The sequence below is a fragment of the Carettochelys insculpta genome, chromosome 14 (genome assembly GCF_033958435.1).
Source record: "Carettochelys insculpta isolate YL-2023 chromosome 14, ASM3395843v1, whole genome shotgun sequence".
In the NCBI taxonomy this organism is placed as follows: domain Eukaryota; kingdom Metazoa; phylum Chordata; order Testudines; family Carettochelyidae; genus Carettochelys; species Carettochelys insculpta.
Window position 1 is genome coordinate 34728710 of NC_134150.1, and position 21622 is coordinate 34750331.

General features: G+C 39.1%; 1 protein-coding gene across 1 annotated transcript in view; it reads right to left on the reverse strand.

Moving 5' to 3' along the window:
* Positions 1-752: 752 nt before the first annotated feature.
* Positions 753-21622, reverse strand: part of CMC2 (C-X9-C motif containing 2) — a 41718-nt gene continuing 20848 nt past the window's right edge. The window contains exons 2-4 of the mRNA XM_075008777.1: positions 18171-18307; positions 6130-6201; positions 753-1198 (exon numbers count right to left, since the gene is read on the reverse strand). Coding sequence (XP_074864878.1) covers positions 1112-1198; positions 6130-6201; positions 18171-18251 — 240 coding nt within the window. The 5' untranslated portion in view covers positions 18252-18307 and the 3' untranslated portion in view covers positions 753-1111. The remainder of the gene's footprint in view (positions 1199-6129; positions 6202-18170; positions 18308-21622) is intronic.

A 21622-nucleotide genomic window follows, 5' to 3' on the forward strand; every position in this document is an offset into this window, starting at 1 on the left:
CTTTAATATCTATAATTTCTAACTTTCCAGCTGCGTATTTCAATATTTTTTAACATTGCTTTCATCATTCCAAGAATGTGCTCCAAATAACGCTATGTATTTTATGTACACTTAAAAAAAAAAAAAAAAAAGTGTCACCTAATTTACTTGAATCTGGTTCAGTCAATGGGCCTAAATATTCATTCCAATTGTGCACTATCCTGCATGCAGAATTACAAGGATTGTCTGGAGAAAGACGACATTGTTTTGATTCCATGCATGCTGAGTGTAAGAAATTAAAGTAAATGAAATTGTAGGATCATATAAAGTTATATTTTCACATGGGCCAAGGCTTCTACAGCCCATATTAGGAACCAAGATTGATATACAATTTTATCTCTAAGCAGCCTATCTTCTCACAGGTCACACCCTGAGCAACTGTGTATAGCTGTGGCTTGCCAGCTACATATTGATCACACTCCAGCTTCCCTCAGTATTAGTTATCACTTTCAGGGAGAGCCCAACACCTTCCCAGTCCTGGATTTCACCCCACCATGTGTGTTATGCACTGTCCAGACCTTTTCTGGGCAGTCTAGCTATATCATGTCCATTGCCCTGCTAAAGCGATCAATATATATACATTTGCTACTTCCATGCAGTTACCCAGAGTTCAGAACGCTGAGATTAAAAAATAAAACAAATTATAAAGTAGAGAACAATCACTGGAGAGGCATACTGTAATGAGCAATATTTAAAAAAGATGAAACCTCAAGTTAAGATTGGTGTAGCCAGTTTATTTTTCTCACAGGTTCCAGCTTATAACTTATCACAGGGGCTCAACAACAGAACGCGCTTATTTTGTTTTTATTTAACCCTGTTTCCCTCTCAAATATAAGCATTGTTTACACTATGGCAACCCTAGAAACATCAGATATATTCCATTAAATCTCTGGCCAAATATTTAAAGTATCTTATCAGCAATAAGTGCAAACTTCAGCCATTTTTATTACAAACATCAGTTCAGTACATAGCTTTTTATAGCCAAGTGTATGGAGACAAAACATGAAAACATTTTCCTTCAGCTTTTAGACAAATGTCCATATGATGTACTGCTGTCCATCTGCAACACAGCTCAGCTCTCAGAGTGTTCTGAAGCTTTAATGAGCTTCTGCCGCATCTCTTTCGCATGTGCCTGGCTCTTGGCTCGGTTCTCTTGGTACTGGAAGACAAAGAAATAAATGAATAATAGATAAGTTGCGACACTGAATATAAAATGAAACACAGGCTTATTACCTGGGAAGGAAACACGTATTTTTGCTTTAAAAGGTTGTCAATGCAAACAATGTGTCGTTAATTCATGTTTTTATTGACTCAGTTTACTTTAAAATTAACAAGGGTCTATTTCATAATAAAGAGCACTTTTCTCAGACTGAAGCAACTAGTAAAACTGAAAAACAATTCTAGTAAGAACACAGCATGCATACCATACCTATGGGGCAAATTTATCTACCCAGCTATCTCACAATGAGAAACATAGCTATATCAGGATCCCCAAGATACTGTGGCCATCTCTACACGGCCCTTTAGCACAGCGCCACTGCCAACAGCCCTATGCTAATGACAATTCAAGAAACTGCAAGTGGAGGATTATTTGCAAACTCACATGGCAAATTAGCATAGCCACGCAAGATTTCGCTGTCAGCAGCACAGTGTTCATGTGGACGTGCCTCTGCCGGCTAACTCCCCCTTGTGTCCTCTTCAGGCAAAAGGGACTGGCAACTGGGGGGGGCGGGAATTAGCCAGTAGAGGCACATCCATATGGCCTCTGTACTGCTGGTACCTCACCCCCCCACCCGCCAACAGCAAAATCTGGTGCAGCCATGCTAACTTGCCATGCAAGTTTGCAAATAGCCCTCCATTTCTTGCAATTTCTTGAACTGTCATGAGCATAGTGGTGCCAGCATGTAAGCACCATGCCAACGTACTGCTCCAGACAATTTCTCCCTAATGGTAAGATGTAAATCCAGAAAGTAATAAAGCCATCCTGGACCATGAAATTGCCCTCTTTGTTACTTAAGTATCTGTGATCCATATATATCTGTATTTCCCAGCCAAAGAGATAGACAGCTTTATGCTCCTGCTGGCATATTTTGTCAGACAGATGATGGTTATAAATAAGGCTTGGAAGAATTAGATTTTTACTTGTAATTGTCAGAAAACATTGATTTCACTATACACACGCAGGTTGATGAAAAATATTTTCACCGATAACTGCAATTTACAGATAGACACGGTAACAAACACAGTTGGAGTGCTTAGTGTGATTTAAAGATACTTCCTTGGGTCTCTGAACATGCGATGTTGACAATTCATGTTTTGTTATAAAGCTTTAACTCTTTGAATCTCAAACTACACCGTCATTAAATAGCTACTGTTTGACATCTCTCTACCTCACACATTTCCTGCAACTGTGAACATTTAAATAGACTAGAAAAACGCTATTATCTGTCAGTTATTCAAAAAAACACCTTCTAATTCTACCCAGCTTAGTTATAATGTCCCTTTAGAAGCCCAATGTCTGAGCAACACATTCCCTCACAGTATTCTGGATATTAACAGGAGCCAGCTGCCAGGACACACCACGTTAACAGAACCACCCTACAATGACACAGGAAGTCTTGTTTTCAGCTTGAAGTATCCAGTGATCACGACCAGATGCATGAATGTATCCAATCCCAAAAAATGATTTCTTGAGTGTAACTGCTGATCTCAGCTGAAACAGAAACCAACTAGAACACCCCCTGAAGTTCATGCAGTCTGGAACAAATGCACAACAGATTTGACCATCTTCAGTGTCTTGGATGACCGCAACACAGACAATTTTGGTGACTAATGCCAGAACTGGCAAGAGCTCAGCAAGCTCAGACAGAAACTTATATCCTGCACATAACATTCTCAAATTTATTTTCTTCCAGGATATTTATGCACATTTAAATAAACCCCAGACTTGTCTAATAATATGGTACAAGTAAGTACAACATCTAGAACACTGTATACACTTATGGGAACCCTAGTGTACAAAGATTCAATACATTTCAGGAAAGAGCAGCAAAAATCAAAATAGTAGGGAGTGGGGCAGGAGTGGAGAGGCATTAGACATAATTTTCTTCATAAATCAAAGCAGAATGTTTTAGAATAGTTGTAAAACCAACAGAAGTGATTGTTCTCTGAATAGCTGAAACACCTGAACACCAAGAAGGGTAGTACGGGGGACTGGCACTCATAAGAACGACTAAAGGAGCATATCAGAAAGTGAACAAAGAAAACGTTCCCTTATTCAGCCCATGTATTTCTAAAAATGGCCCCAACAGACAAAGACTCACCCATGCAATAGTCCACCAAGGAAGACCCTTTCACTTGAGGGATTTAAAACTACACTAGACAAAATACTCACAAATACACTTTTGGGAACTTTAGCATGAATAGCAGCTTGGATAATTTAACCTGTCTTCTCCATCTATGTTCTACCAGTGGCCCCAAATTATTTTTATTTTCACATTCAACTTTGAAATATGCAGTCTGTGTTAAGCAATTGCCTGCATCTGCAAAGCTTCTGTAACTTTCAAAGTGCAGCAAATTGTTTACTGCTTACAGCATAAAACTGTATGTCTATGTGTGACCGGTTTAGAGATAAACATTTTAAAAGCAGATCTGCACTGACTACCAATACCTAAATTAGGAAGTACTAATAGTCAATTTTTTATTTCTTAAACTCATTGTAGTAGTTGTAGTAATGTTGCTCAGGGTTGTGAAAAATCCATGTGTAGTTTTTATTTCACTGAGCTTGTACTATAGTTAAAGCCTGCACACAAACAAAGGGGCTTTCCCAAGGATTGAAAATGTAGGGCGAGCAATTCTGGCTGTTCAGTATCTGGCTTTTCAAAGCCACATTTTCAGAACATGGCCATTAACTTAGCATATACAGCTCTGTGTATGCACAATTCTGCATTTTATCATTTGACACCCACAAATTCTGACTACCATAAACCCCTGCTTTACATGATTTTGACATAAGTATTAAAGTCACAATCCTGCTGGGGGGAAGCAGGTGGGCTGGAACTGGGGGGGAGCATGGCTTCCCCCATTTATGGGAAGCCAGGGGGACGCTGCTGCTGGGAGAAGAGGGATGGGGGGAAAGCCCCTCAGCCCCCTCCCCCAACTTATGAGAATTTCAGTTACGTGGGAGCTGCAAGGAATGCAACCCGCAAGTAACTTGGCATTTTACTGTATACCAATACTCTCCCCTCCAGGCATGATATTACAAGTGTAAAGGCCAAAGTGAAGCCTGTTGTGACAACTGGGCCTACAAATTTAGCCAACTTGTAAGTTCCACTGAAAGGACCATATGAAAATCCATACGTTACAACACCACATAACAAACGTTAAGAGAAAGTCAAATAGCTTTTAATAATGAATGTTATAAACAAGTACAAAAGAACCAAATAGAAAGACTAAATTAGTTAAAAAAAATCCCTAAATTTGGATCTCAACCCTACCCTGCACCTCCATGAGATATGACAAGTTTCACGGCAAGCCAAGCATATTTTGGAGCACTTAGACTCATCCTTTAAACAGAAATGCTTGAGAAGCCCTATCTACAGGAGAGTTGGTGTTCCAATATGATTAATTTTTTTTCTCATTTTTATTTTTTGTCTGCAGTACAGTATTGTAACAGAGTCCTGAGTAGAAATGTTATATCTATAAAGAAATGCATAAGGCCCAGTTCTGCAGCTCAGTGAATAGTTCGCAGAAGCCAATAACTTTTGTGAAGTAGTGCTCAGACAGAACTTGGTCATTACTGTTTCCTGTTATATACGGCACAAATAGGTATTTCGTGAAAAGCAAATACCAAGGCAATTTGCTTTCTTCGACTTTTTTATATAATATGTGGAATGTTAATCATTTTCTGTTGAGAAGCGTTTTATTTTCTTAGAGATATGTAAGGGAAAAGAAAGGTACGGATTCAACCTCTCTCATCCAGCACTCTCAGGACTTGACTGGTGCCAGAAGAGAGAATCTGCTGGACCACAGGAGGTTACATTACTAACACTACCACTGCTTATCGGGCTCTTAGAAAACATTTGGGGTAAATTACAGCTAAATATCTTCACAGAACACTGAGAGCCAGGACTGGTGACTGGAAACAAACTCTATGGGGCCACAAGAAACTTGGCCACAACCATGATTAATTGTTTGCCCAGCTAACAAAAAACATGTCGAATTACAGATGTTGCCAGATGAGAGTTCCAGATTAGAGAGGTTCAACCTGTATTACACATCTGCCTATTTTTGGCTCTCTAGAAAAGAATCCTATAATTGATTTTTAAAAAACCACAAATGTTTTAACAGAAGAGGCGCTCTTTCTTTTTAACTTAATGTCATAGTGAGTTCTGTTTTTATGTGCATTAGAGCTGCATTAACATTTCTGCTGAAGAGGGACAAATACACCGCTAAGCTTAAAAACACTTACAAAGCAAGCAAGCTAACAGTGCAGTTGCCAAACAAGTGTTAAGAAAGAGATCCTTCTGGGTGATACACAGAATTATTTGTGAATCGAAAAGTACGTAACGTACTTCTGGACTATTTAGCTGGTCTGCTAGGCCAAAGCAGGGTAGCAAGAAAGGAAAAAGATAATTACTGATTCAATTTTATGGAAGACTGAGTAATACTCTAAAATTAACTCAACAGTTATTTTAAGTAGTGCTTTATATAATATCACAGTAAAAATTTAACTGGAAAAGTATCAAAAAAATTAGGATGCCGTTTTGCAACTGGATCCACAAACATGGACACCTGTGCCCTTACGGCATTCTGCTGGCTTCAGCAGTTTTTCTACATAAACTCAGGAGGTCTGTCCACAACATTTCATTTTCAGGATTGGGGCCTGCTGCTGAGATGATTTTGATTGTACATTCTTGCACAGATGAGGCCCAATCTGGTCTCTTATTTGCACTCACAGAGGTCTGCGCATGAAAAACTATACTTACATATTGTACACTAAATTAAAGTGGCAACTGCACTGTTCCTATCCATGCTAATAAAACTAAGTATTTCAGTTACACTTTAAGATACTTTGAGAGAGTACCTTACCTCCTTCTTTAGGCATTTCCGCATCTCACGGTCAAGTTCATTGCAGTGGCCAAAAAATCTCAAAAATTTGTGCTAAGTAGTTAGGGGAGAGAAAACACAATTCACCGTGTTATATAATTGAAAATTTCTGCTGGAAGAGCACTAGGGCTCCATAGAAATATTGTGTTCTATTCTTCCTTCCACTTCCTCTCTCGCAGAAAAGATGTCATGCTTTGAAAAGGATTTTTCTTTTTGAAGTGTGCAGAGTTCAAAAGAATTTGCTGTATCTTTAGAACCTTTGTTAGCTAGTTAGGGCCCAAACTTTGGAGATGTTCACTCTTCTATCTACTTTATTGTGAGTACAACAAGTACCAGGAGGCACTCAGCACACTGCAGGATCAGACTCTTAAATAAGAAATGCAAATTAAAATTAGATGCATTGTTTATTAGCAATATATTTAAAGCACATACTTATTGATCTTAATCTTTACACACCTAACAGTACCACTAGTTTCAGTGTTACTGTTAGGCTGTGGCCACACTTGTCCAAAACTTCGAAATGGCCATGCAAATGACCATTTCAAAGATTACTAATGAGGCGCTGAACTGAATATTCAGTGCCTCATTATCATTAGGATGCTTCCAGCCAGGGCACTTCGAACGTGCTGCTTTTGAACACGCGCAGCTTGGCACAGCTACACAGGCGTCCTTTTTGAAAGGACCCTGTGCATTTCGAAATCCCCTTATTCCCCTCTGCTGAGAGGAATAAGGGGATTTCAAAATGTGTAGGGTCCTTTCGAAAAGGACCCCTGTGTAGCTGTGCCAAGTCATGCATGTTTGAAAGCAGCACTTTCGAAGTGCCCTGGCTGGAAGCGTCCTAATGATAATGAGACGCTGAATATTCAATTAAGCACCTCATTAGTAATCTTTGAAATGGCCATTTGCATGGCCATTTTAAAGGTTTGGCCACCAAGTGTGGCCACAGCCTTCATGTTTAAAAAGTTTCTGGAACATGTGAGAGTTCCCCCCATGCTTTATGAAATTGGCTTATGAATGTAAATATACATAACTCAGAAATGCTTTGGACAAAATACCTCATGTAACCTATGAATTTTAACATTACAATCTGCTAATCTGTATATCCTTTTGATGCGTAATTTTTCTGAATGAAGTTAGAAATATGAAGTGTGAGTCTGATTACAGTTTTAAATTTGCTGATGAGAGCCATTACTCATGTGCCCTGGAGCCCTTATGACTGGGTGATCAACGTAATGGCTTGTAAACAGCTGTGCTTGTCCTGTAAGGCTAGAAGATGGTTGGTGCTTGAAGGATCATAACAACTGGTATTGGGTTCCATTTTGATCTGCTGTTATTCAATGGTTGGGGGGTTGGCCAAACAATAGATTTCTGCCCTGGGGGGTTGGGGGGGCATCTATTTAAACAAATGGAAGCTATCAGCTCTTTGTCTTCAGCCTGGCTTGGAAACTGCATGACACACCCTAAGAGGAAACAAAGAATTATGTAAGGCTGTTGAACTAAATCGGAACAAAACAGCAGCTCTGATTTGAAGATTTTTACCTGACATGAGAACATCAATTTAGGGTAAGAATCAACCTGTGATGTTTCTTAGTGAATTTAGACCCAGGAATGCATTTTCTTTACAGTTTCATTTAGTAACTTCCTTTGCTCTGTCTGTTTTTATTTATAACTGCTTAAATCCCACTGTATGTACTTAATAAAAACTCTTTTTTAAGATCAAGGCCAATGTAAATAATTGCTACGGGGGGGGAGAGGAGGGAACTACCATAACTGTGCATATCTTCCTTTCATTGACAAAGGGGACTTACGTGATGAGCTTTCACTGTGTATACCTCTTATACTGAGAAAGATGGATTTGTTTGGGGTTTTGATCCCTTGTGTAGGTTGAATTCCCAGGTGCTGTGCCCTATAACTGCACCTTCCCAGAGCTGAAGCGGATCCGCGTCTGCATTGCCCTGCAGGGGAGCCGTAACACCAACTCTATATCTTGTCTGGGGGAGACCAGAGGATCTGCCCAGCAGGACAGAGTGCTAAGGAGCACCAGTGAGCAAGGAGGCAAGTGTCAGTGGGATGATCAGCACACTAGAGAACAATCCCAAGGGGTCTTCTACAATAGCACCCCATCATAAACAGATTCTTCCAAGAGAAGAGGATTAGAAATATAATGGAGGGGATATGTTCAATCCCCAGGATAGGGCACAGTGTACAATGATTCTTCTTCACAACTTTTAGAGGTGAAAGTCCAACACTGGAGTTTCAGATCAAACTGCATGCCATCCTAGGCACAGAGTGCGCTCTTTGTCTAAAATATCTTCAGTTGCTATAAAGAGGGAGACTGATACTACGGAAGAGAAGAAAGCCCAACAGAGACAGGAAAGTGAGTCTCTATAATATACTGTTCAGATTAGCCCTAATTTCCAACTTCGCCAAACCCATGACATGAGACTGCATTCATTCTGGTTAGGAGTCAGATTACTGCAATTCCTGATCTTTCACACACATTTGAATCGTACCTCATTTCTAAAATAGTGATTGTAAAACTGATGGCCATTGTTCTGACTGTCTGTCTACAGCTATCTTCCCTAAGTAAGTCTAGTGTCTGCCATGGAAGTATGGCATCTAAAAGACAACACTTTTTGAAACAATGTCACATCCATCAAAGAGTATTGTTCATAAATACGTCCGGACCTCCTGAAAGTGCCATTTTCACAGAAAGATAATCAAGATGACATGTGGTTTGGCAGAAGAATGGTACATAAGACACCCAAATTATTCAAAAACCTACAAAAACTCAGATTGAAAAATAGTTGCAGTTATAGGCCTGACTGAGTCTGCTTGGTCTAGCTTGTGCAGAACACACCCATAGCAAAATAAAATGTGAAGGGGAACAGTACAGAGGGGGTTTGGTACAAAGGAATAACTTTAAAAGAAGACTGGTCTTTACTGTAACTCCCTTTATACCCCAACTTACTTAACTATGCCATTCAATATGGAGGTGCTATAGATAGCAAAAATAAAAATAAAAAAGGATGGTGAAGCCCACAATATTATAATGAAGAGTAATACACATCTGTTAATGTTTAGTATGCCTAAATGAGCCTCTATGTGTGGGGTATACAGACACGATGTTCAATGTTCTCAGTAGTTCAGGTTAGTAATTGATTTTAGAAATAACAGCAACTATGCAGAAAAAGTTTTGACTGTTGAATTCTAGGCTATTTAAAATAGAAACCAGACACTTGCTTCTCATTTAAATTGTAGCAAATTGTTTTATTTACATTCCTGTGGCTTATAAGCAAACATATGACTTATGCATGTCAGAATTGCAATACCATCAACATGTGTGTGAAACTTCAGCTGGAGTTATAAATGTCAGCATTTAAAAACTCCTAGGAATAGGAAGGGGTTAATGAAAGCCCTGACAGACACTTCACTTTAGTGCTACAATTAGCAAGTTTATACCTCTCTCTAGTTGACAGAGGACATCAGATGACACCACACAGTGTAAGTGTATGTGATAAGCCCTCACTTACTCCAGCTCTTACTCCACTACAAGCAAATCTTGTTTAAAAAGAACATTTTTATTTTAATGAATACAGACTATTTTTTTTCTTAACAAAATAGACTCTATATTTGCACTTTGATTTTTGTGTGAGTGCTCACAGCAGCCTTACTCCATGCTTCACAAGGTGCTCTGAAAGATTAGCTACTGCCAGTATCTACCCAACTCAAGTATTCTGCAGAGCATTTAAGATTCAGTAGCTCACTCACTGTCACCAGTCTCCTCCTTTCACATAAATACTTGGTTCATAGGGTGAATAAGAAATTTAGTTCTATATGGAATTATAAGATTCCTACAAAGCCCTATTTAGCGGGAGAGAAGGAATTTGGAAATATTTCAGATAAGTGTGTTATGCTCCTACACATGCACATCCATGACATAATCCATTTTTGCAAAAGCAGTTATCTTTATTGTGAACCACATATCAATACTCAACCTTCACTAATTTTCCCACCTGCAATCTGTTTAAGTAAATATGACTGGAAAGGAAATTATATTATTTGTGTCTGAATATCACAACTGAGCACCTTTCACACACGAACAATAATAAAAGTCATAGGTCATGAGTGCAAGCTGTTACCCTTAACTCTTCCTTTTTATGTTTAGAACTGGACATTACAGCTTACCTCACCATTATAAAATACCACAGTGGCAAGCAACTCATCACGCACTATAAAAGGGCCAATATTTAGTACATAAGCCTGTGCAGGGGTGTAAATTTATTTAGCATAACAGTGCAATATTATAGTACTAGATGTTTACAATATATTAAGATAGACAATATATGACAAGTACAAAAATGTTATTATTTACATTTATTTAGATATAGTGCATCAATGTGCAAACATGTGCTTACTTTATATGTGTACATAAAAGGCTTTAGTCTTCCTGGATTAGGATAAAAAAATTAAGTAAATATTACATTCTTCTGTCCAAAATCTTTTCATGTTAGTTACCATTTTTACCCAGTATGAGAGAATTAAACTATTCTTAATGATGAAGCACAGAAATATTCCCATGCAGAAACTCTGAGTGTCAAGTTTCAATCCAAATGTTTCACACCTGCTCATTTAGAAATCCAAGCATTATTTTAGTATATTTTCAGTATGGAACAAAAGGATTTGGAAAAAAATATATATACTGTTCAACTACTAGCCACTGTAGATTTTTGGCATGGTACAAACTAAATTACATACCAGCAGAGATTCTTATTTTTGTATGTCTACATATACTTTTGATTCAAACATTAATTTCAAAAGTAATCTCAGAATACAGTGGATGCAGTACGTAATTTCAGTCTTATTTAAGTATAGACTGTAACACTGAGCTATGTGCCTCAAAGCACAGATTAATATTGTATGATCTCTGCCCTGAGGGGTTTACTAATTTCAGGTACAGTGCAATGAGAGGAATTACAAGGCAGACAAAGAAGAATGGGGTAACACCAATAAAATCAGGTGCTAACTCAGTGAAGGCTAATGTATATAATGAAGGAATAAAAGGGCATTTTAAACATATAAATAAGATACAGGATTTGTTTTATTTCTTTTATGCTTCATGAAAAGATTGAGTCCTCGGGGGGATTTTGAGGAACAACTGGCAGTGAGCTTATGGACCAACCTGGGAAGGTCATTCTATTTGTTACTTGTGGGAAGGAATTCTGCACCAAAAGCTAAAAATTCTGCATATTTTGTTAAAACGAGTTTCGATTATTTTTGTAATTTATCTTGAAATACTGTCAACAAATACGGCAACAATAGATACCAAAAAAGATTTCCGCCAAGAGTATAGAGTTAAAGAAACCCCTACAACAACTCAGTCCCAGTCAGAAGTGAGGGGGTAAGAGAGCGGGCTGTGTGGGGACCATATTTTCCTATGCTAAATATGGGACAGTTGGTAAAATTGTGTGTATTCAAGTGAGTTCGCCAGCAATGAAGCAGAACTGTGTAGCACAAATGTTCAAATTAACCTCAAGTTGACTGATCTCCTTCTAAAACAATACTGAGTAGTTGGAATCTTTTATCTACTTTATTACCCTCAAAGCACACACACATATGCTCTTCCATATACCTCTCTCAAATGGAGGTGAGGGAGTGACCCACCGACCTGACCTGTCCCTTCCTGCCTCAGCAGGTTCGTGGGATGAACTGCCCTCTCTTGAACAACAAAAAGTCCTGTGGCATCTTATAGGCTAACAGATATTTTGGAACACAAACTTTCATGGGCAAAGACCCGCTCTGTCAGATGCATGAGTTGTGGCGGAGGGGTTTCAGAAGAGTATTTGAAGAGTGGGGTCCCAGTAAAAGGGAGGGCCAGAGCTGACAAGGTCTATTCAGTCAGGGTGGAAATGGCCCATTATCAGTAGTATACATCAAGAAAGGAGAAAAAACAAGTCAGATCGGTCAGGAGGGATGTGGCAGAGAAACTACTTTTGTAAGGGGCCAGCCACTCCCAGCCTCCATTTAATCCTTGGCTGACGGTTGAGCCAAATTTACTCCATCAATCAAGGATTAAACAGAGACCAGGACTGGCTGTTAGTCTATAAGGTGCCACAGGACTTCTTGTTCTCGAAGCTAGACTAACATGGCTACCTCTCTGATACTTGCCCTCTCTTGGTAAGCTGGTGCTGTGTCCTCCTGAGGCAAAACGTGGGGAGGGGACATGCAGGGTTATCACGAGAAAGTGAAGAACAGCAGCTTTCAGCACTGTACAGCAGAGAAGGGATGGGAACTGTTTGCAGTTGAGGGTGGGGAGGGGAGAGGAAAAAGATGACCTGGCTGTGTCTTTGCAGAGTTCTTCTCTCCCTCCCACTGCTTCTCTGTGGCTGGAAACAGCTTATCCCTTCCTGCCCGCACATAGGTGAAAGGCAGCTAACACCTCCAGCCAGCAATATAACACAGCCACCTCTTGCCCCCCACCCCCCCAAGCGATAGTATGGGCAGGAAAGGGTTAAGCCCTAAGAATGCATTGTGCACCAGGGCCCAGAGACCCTGACTGCAATGGTTTCAGTGAACCCAGCCAGAGAGGTGGCTCAGTAGGGGAGGCTGCTTTGGGGATGGAACAATACTATACCTCCTGGAGGCAAGATCCAGGATGGGACTGGGTGAAAAAGGAACTAAGCTCTGACCCAAGGGGCTGCTCTGGAGCCTGTAGTGACAGGGTGTTAACAGACGGGTAATTGCTTCTCAGCCCTCCTGCCCCTGCCACTCCAGAGCTTAGCTGAGGGGTGGAGAGGCTTCCTTGTGCTAGCACTGTGTGGAGATTTGGCATATGTAGGGCTCTGCTCCTCCTAGTCAGTGTCCTGGGTCCAGAGGGTTTTGATATTTCCTGGAAGAAGCCTACTGGCTAGACTATTGGTGAGCTGAGTGCTCCAACAAGGGCCTGGTTCTCTGAGCAGTGATGGGAGTGGGACATGCCCTCCTGGGGGAAATATGGAGGAAGAACAGGGCTGGAAAAGTTAGTAAAACGACAAAGCAGGGAGAAGACAGCAAGAGGGGGAGAATGTAAAGAGCTGATGGGCAGACAGAAGAGATTAAACGTAACTGGCCACTGCCCAGCATTTACTTGCATTCGCCAGCCACCAGAAATGGAGTGGGGACGAGGCCTCTGCTGGCTGAGAGCCAGAACACAGCCAGGGATGCCCTCCTGGACCAGATCGGGGAGCAATGCACACCCAACCCCATCATCAGCCACTGGAGACCACTGGTCGGCAAAAGACAGAATGCGCTATTATTGATGCAGGCGGGACAAGGGGAGACGGGACATAAAATACAGGACAATTTGACCATTTTTAAGAAAAAGTCTGGACACCTTCAGGAGGACTCGAATACGGGACTGTCTTTAAAAGCAGGACATTTGGTCACCCTAACCAGGCCCAGACACAAGACACCCCCACTAAGTCCAGACAGGAGGCAGTCCACAATCCAGAAACCAGTACTCTAATAGCCTTTACTTTCCCCAGCTTCTTTACTATCATTCCAGGAGACATAGAATCGTAGAATACTAGGACTGGAAGGGACCTCAAGAGGCCATTGAGTCTAGCCCCCTGCCCTAATGGCAGGATCAAGTACTGTCTAAACCATCCCTGATAGACATCTATCTAACCTGTTCTTAAATATCTCCAGCAATGGAGATTCCAGAATCTCCCTCATCAATTTATTCCACTGTCTGACCACCCTGACAGTTAGGAACTTTTTCCTAATGTCCAACCTAAACCTCCCTTGCTGCAGTTTAAGTCCATTGCCTCTTGTCCTACCCTCAGAAGCCAAAAAGAACAAGTTTTCCTCTTTCCTCCTTACGATACCCTTTTAGATACCTGAAAACTGCTATCATGTCATCCCTCAATCTTCTCTTTTCCAAACTAAACAAGCCCAATTCTTTCAGTTTTTCTTCATAGGTCACATTCTCTAGACCTTTAATCATTCTTGTTGTTCTTTTCTGGACCCTCTCTAATTTCTCCACATCTTTCTTGAAATGCGGCGCCCAGAACTGGACACAATACTCCAGCTGAGGCCTAACCAGCGCAGAGTAGAGCAGAAGAATGACTTATCATGTCTTGTTCACAACACACCTGTTAATGCATCCCAGAATCACGTTTGCTGTTTTTGCAGCAGCATCACACTGTTGACTCATATTTAGCTTGTGGCCCACTATAACCCCTAGATCCCTTTCTGCTGTAGTCATTCCTAGACAGTCTCTCCCATGCCCTTTGCCAGGCCTCTCTCCCATTCCTGCAGATGAGGACCAAAGAGTGTGCAGCCTTCAGCCCTGATAAGCTGGGCACTCTACTCACTGCAAGATGGGATTTACAGAGTCCAGATGCCCCTAGTGGCAGCCTGAAATTCAGCAGGGAAAACAAGGAATTTTGCAAAATTCTGCATTTTGAAGTGATGCAGAATTCCCCAGGAATAAGTTGTACAGAAGAGCTGGACGATAGTATGGCTACACCTGCGTGAAAGTGAAAAAATGGGTCTCAAAGCTAGCAGAACAGAAAGGGTGACAACAATAGGGGAAGTCCACAGTAGCCAAAACTAGTGTGTATTTAGACAAACACCAATCTGGGGGGGAGTCATTCAGAAAAAGAGATATACCAAACAATTGATGAACGAAAGAAAAACAAAGAACATCTGCTCCATAGGTCTAATATGAAATATTAATTGGGAACAAGACACTGACAGGAAAGTATACATCTCTGCTTCCTGATACAGTAAAGCAAGGGTGTGGGTTTGGGGGGAAATGAGTAACGAGAAGTTAGGATAAGAAAACTGTTTCATAAGAAGCTTCATTTTGGTGACTGTTGGAAGACAGGATACTGGGCTAGATGGACCATTGGTCTGACCCAGTATGGACGTTCTTATGTTAACAGGTTCCCTTTAGAAGTGCTTGCCTAAATTACAGTTTCACAAGTGAACCTTGTCAGGTAATGGCTCACCTCATTTCAGTTTGAAAAAACACTGTCATTGTACAATCACAATATTATTTTTTAACATGTATGCTATATGCTCTGGAAATTAGGAGAGCAAGCTAAAAAGGGAGGATTATTAGTCTTTTCTCCTCTCTTCCATTAGCAATCAAATTTGCTTCTCAAATAAGACTAAATCATAGAACCTATCTTGATAATGTCTAAATGTGTAATGTTTCAGCTTTACCATAGTATGAAAAGGCTGTTATCCATCTGTAGGATAATCAGAAGGAAGTGTCATGTTTCTTGCTGCAAAGACAAAAAGAGATCAAACAGTTGCACACGGGGTACAAGAGAGACAAACACCTCAATCCTCACAAGTGAGACTATGTCTGCTACATATGTGCACTTGAGATATTGCTGTTCTGGTGCAGCATCCTGCCAGGGACTTCATTTGAACAAATAATAATGACTCCTGCTCTTAAGACTGATGAGTATACCTTCTACAAGCCCAGCTGAGAAACAGAACAAAAACAGGAAGAGTGACATGACAGACCTGAAAATAATGAAACTGTCCTGAAATATAGTAACAGAAAGGTAGCTGTGTTAGTCTGTATTCTAATAAAAAAATAGTCATGTAGCTCTTTAAAAACTAACAAAATAATGTATTAAGTGATGAGCTTTCGTGGGACAGGCCCACTTCTTCAGATCAATAGCATTTCCAACACAGACTGACAGTTGTATAGCACAGAGGTCCAAAAAAATAGAAATAAAAACTGACAAATCAGATACATGGAACTGAAGGGGGTGCGGCGATGGGGGAGAAACTAAATGTCTTGTCTCAGACCATTACAAATATGAAAGGAAGGGAAGCAGTCCTTGTAATGTGTGAGATAATTGCTCTCTCAATTGAGACCAAGTGTTAATATTTTGAATTTGAGCATGAACTCCAGTTCACACATCTCCCTTTGTAATCTGCTATTAAAGTCTCTTTGTTATAGAATGCATACTCTCAAGTCTTCTGTTAAAGAGCTGAGAATTTGTGTCTTAGACACAGAGAATTTAAAAACAGATTATATTGAGAAATTTGTGAATTGGAATTCATATTCAAATTTGACATACTAACACACTGTATGAACAGAGACATTAATTACCTCACTCATTACAAGGACTTAACATCCCCCTTCCCTTACCCCTCTCCCTCAGTCCTATGTACTTCATCTGTCAGTTTTTATTGTAATTTTTTTTGTTCCGCTGTACTGATAAATGTCAATCTGTATTGGAAATGAGATAGATCTGATGAAGAGGGTCTGTCCCCAAAACCTCATCACCAAATAAGTCATTCTGTTAGTCTTTAAAGTGCTACATTTCTGCCCTTTTGTTATATTAAATAACTAGAAATTTTAAAGTCACAAATTATATAGTTTATACACAGCCTGAAGTCCTTTCTATATTTCAATCATCATTACTACTGTAATAATGTAATAATTTATGGCATCTGAAAGACACATGAACCTAAAGAAGGTCAGTGGAAGAGTTCCATGCTTGTCTGTTGCCCATGTATTATGAATTAACACTATTCTATTGATATTTCATATGTGAAGGACTTGAAAGACCCACTGGGATTGACAAATAAAGGCTTAGACCTTTGATTCTCAATTACAGTTCTACTGATACCTTTTTGAAGAAGTGTCCCTTGCCCATGTAAATACAAATTGATATTTATCAGTTCTTAAACCAGAGTGCCTGTTTGGCTTTTCACATCTTCATGCAAGTGCTGACATGATGCAAATACACTTTTTTGTCCAGAAGAATCAAGAAGAACGTCATGTCACAGCATTACGCCCACGCTGCCAGCAAAACACACTTTAACTCTGTACTTCTGATATTTTGTTGGGATTTATAAATTAGTCGTTTTTAATTTTTTCTGTTGGTTAAATGATCAAATGGAAAATCAGATGTATCCAGTTTTTTGCATGTACTAGAAATATAAGTAAAATCTAGGAACAGCAACTAAAACTAGTTTGACAAAAGAAAGCAGTTTGCTCTGTACATTTAATTGGTCAATTTTGCCATTTCCCTTGAGTATAGATTAAGGTTCTTGCTAACCTTCTATGTTACTGTAGTCAATTTTGAGTTTATTCAGTTTCATATGCACTATTTTTATTTCTGAAGCTATTTAAAAATTCTAATAGAAACATTAGAGCAAAGGAGAAGAATGCACTTAATAGGGTCAATATATTTTAAAGCAACAGATTCCATGAAAAGACTCAAATGTTATGTCTGAACATCTTGAGGTGAAATATTTCATTCAATGTGTAACAGGGCAGGCCACTATCTTGCTCATTAAAATTCAATATTTAAATTTATTCTTCATCTCAACTAAAGCAACTGAAATTAAATGGACTTTTTATGTCTTGATATAGAAATACTTCTGCATGTAACACTGATTTTGAGTAAAACTACCAATTGTGAAAATAATTTAGCAGAGATATAGCATACAGCAGACACACATTATTTAGGTTTTGTATAAACAGAATGACTCTTCTACATTTAAAATGTATTGCACAGACAGTGAAAATGAAGACTTTTTCCAAGTGACTGATACCAAGTTTCTACTTGCTTGAAAAAAAATGAAGGAAACCTGAGCCACTTCACAGAAATCTGCAGTTTAAATCTTTAGTTGCTGCTGATGGATCCAGTTTAAAAACTTAGAAGTCAATCACCAGATTTCACTGACACCCCAACAACTGTTCAAATTTTCCATCTCCATGTAATGGGTGTCAGGCACTCTGCATTTTCCTATCACTTCCAGTAGGCCTAGCGCATCTATTTACAAACAGACTGAACCATCAGTCTCCAGCATGGCCAGAATTTCATAAATGTAGTGCACGTGTGACAGTAGGGAAGAACAGTTCATGGTTCTGCCTGAGGGAGAGATCTCACTCTATGACCACACAATATTCTTGGTAATATACTGGCACCTTTCCTTCCCTTCCCCACACCCCAGCGCGCGCGTGCGCGCGCGCACACACTTGTTTTGCTTTTCAAAACTCTTACCTCTTTGTGGCACGCTTGGAGCAGACTGATAACTAGGTTACATTCTTCACTATGTAGGTGAGGAGACAAGTCTGGATGCATCTTGAGTTAAGGGTATCTTGTGCAGTTCAAGAACTAAAATTTGAACAATGCTCCACCTGTCAAGATTAATGTATGAAAGTAAATCTTAAGTTCTGACACATCTCCTCTTAGGAAGTTCTTGCAGTTCACTAATAGAAAAACAATTAATTTTAAATCAAAATCAGAAGAGAGTTGTAGCTGAGTTTGTTTATTCAGATTATAATTTGATTTAAACACAACAGGTAGTTTAAAAAATGAAAAATACAGCCTACGTCCATTTCTTTGTGTTATTAACTTATGGGTGCCTATCTACAGCTGTGACTACACTACAAAAATAACTTCAAAGTTGCTTACTTTGAAGTACAACTTTGAAGTAACATACTTCAATGTTGACCATCTACACACACCCTACTTCAAAGTAAGGCACTACTCCATTCTCGGGAATGGAGTAAGGACTTCAAAGTTGGGCTCCCTTACTGTAAGGGAAAATGTCTGTAGACTCTCTGCTGGCTATTTTGAAGTAGTGCCTAACTTCGAAGTTAACTTCAAAGTCAGTTCCTACTGCAGATACACTCTGTAAGATTAAAATAGTCTTTTTTTTCCTTTTTTTTAAGATGACAAGTCCTAGTCTCTTTAACCTCTCTTCATATGGGACCTGTTCCAAACCCATAATCATTTTAGTTGCCCCTTTTCTGAATCTTCTAATGCCAATGTATTTTTTTTTAGATGAGGGGACCACACCAGTACATAGTATTCAAGATGTGGGCATACCATGGTTTTATATAACAGCAATAAAATAATGTCTTATTCTCTACCCCTTTTTAATGATTCCTAACATCCTGTTTGCTTTTCAGCTTGCCACTGCACACTGTGTTGATGTTCTCAAACAACTATCCATGATGACTCCAAGATCTCTTTCCTGATTAGTTGCAGATAAATCAGCTCTATCATATTGTACACATAGTTGAGATTATTTTTCCATTGTGCATGACTTTACATTTATCCCCATTAAATGTAATTGGCCATTTTGGTGCCCAATCACCTAGTTTTGTGAGATCTTTTTGAAGTTCTTCACAAGTTTAGTATCATCTGCAAACTTTGCCACCTCACTGTTTACCCTTTTTCCCAGATCCTTTAATAAAAACTGAACAGGATTGGTACTAGGACTGATCCTTGGTGAACTTGATACTCCCTTCCCTCCATTCTGAAAATTTACCATTCATTTCTACCCTTTCTTTCCTGTCTTTTAACCAGTTCTCAGTCCACGAAAGGATCTTCCTTCTTATCCCATGACAACTTAATTCATGTTAAAAGCCTTTGGTGAGGGGCGTGACCAAAGGCTTTCTGGAAATGTACATGCACTATATCTACTGGATCCCCCTTGTCCACGTTTGTTGGCTCCTTCAAAGAACTCTAATACATTAGTAAGACATGTTTTCCCTTTATAGAAACCATATTGACTTTTGCCCAACACATTATGTTCTTCTAGGTGTCTGACAATTTTATTGTTTACTATTGTTTCAACTAATTTGTCCAGTACTGACATTAGACTTACTGGTCTGTAATCATCAGGCTGTCCGCTAGAGCCCTTTTTAAATATTGGTGTTACGTTAGCAATCTTCTAGTCATTGGGTACAGAAGCTGATTTAAAGGATAAGTTACAAACCAGACTATGATCTATTTTCACTACATGTCCACTACCCATGTGGGTATGGGGCAGCATATAGGTCACCTGGAATTCTGGTGTTCCTATGGTACTACAAAATCACTGACTTTTTTTATTTGTGCCAGGGTACACAAGTTAAAATGCAAAATTCAATGAAATGATCTTGACTGACTGGAGATGGTAGTGGGAAAAAAGGGTGAAATTTTGAGCAGCTATACAACACTCACTGCTATAATAGAAATCACAAAATAAATCTTTCTACAATACTTCTAAAATGTATCACAAGAGGTTAGTAAACCCACAATAGCAGAAAAATTAAAACTGAATAGTCATCCTTAATAATAATTGTATCTGGATGTTTTGCAGTACATATGATGTTTCATATAAATGTCTTTCACAAAGCATCATCATCTTTGTCTTAACCCCCACAGAGAAGTCCATAATCTTGTTTTGATTACGCTGATTCAAAGAGTCCAGTCCTACACTGTGCTGAACACGTTCAGCACCAACAAAATCACTGCATGTTGATCAAGTAAAAATACTACCCCTTTAGACATGTCATAGGAAGAGAGTGGCAGGATATGTTTTGTCAAGGATGGGGTAGAGGTGGGGGAATCAGGCATAATACAACAGAAATGTGCCCAGCAAAATTAGAGGGGCATAAACAGGAGAAGAAAAGGCAAAGAAACTGATGAGGTAGAGAATACAATGTGAGGAAACAGAAAAAAAGCTACTAATCGTGGGGTATTAGTACAGCACCCTTTAATTACTAAAAAGCCTAGGATTTAAAAAACATCTGAAGTAAGATTAGCATGCAAAACCCATGCACATCCAGAAGCATGCTAGCATATTTTTTAAAAAAATGTGCTCTTCCCTTGGTGGACAGAGATAGATTCCTTGTTTGGCCTGAGTTTATTACTATAAGAATGTACTTTGCCATTAAGAAAAGATAATCACATTCAAAAATTAAATACTGTGTCTAATTTAAAATGTCTTCTTAATTATAAAATGGATAAAGAAATCTTATTAAAGACATGCTTTAAACAAAATCTAAAGTGCTGTGTCAAAATCAAATATTGATCCAAACACTCAGTGGTCAATTTTAAGACAATGAAGAATTTGGGGAAGGGGATCTATATACTACCCCAAACTGCTCGCACTCCAAATGACAGTGTCATGCCAACAAAAGTAACAGAGTAACAATCAACTTCACTGCCTACAGTTCAAGTGCAAAATTCAAACTACACATTGCAAATGATAAATAAGTTATATCCGTACACTTTTACTGCTAAACATTCCCTTCAGTATAGCTATCACCTTGCATAGAGATGGATTAACTGGGCCAATGGGAAATGCTCTCCTATCACTGTGGTAGTGTCTTCTCTAGCATGTTACAGTAGCACAGTGTTTTAAGTGCAGACCTGCCCTAATAAAAGGATTTCTCAAAAACATTTATCAGAACATACTAGCAAAAAAGTATCTTATATATTAGTTACTAAAATTATGAAGGGAATTAACATACAATTTACTACAATTTTACTTTTTTTCTTCCAAATGTTGACAAATGTATCAAAAAGCCTGGATTTTTAAGACGCTATAATTCGCATCAACTAGTAAATACCAAGATAATATTTCATATGTGTATAATAGGAAAAAAGACAAGATTCTTTAGAGAGGTTGTATGAAAGTATACTAACTGCACTCTAAGACATGTAATCATCTGAGT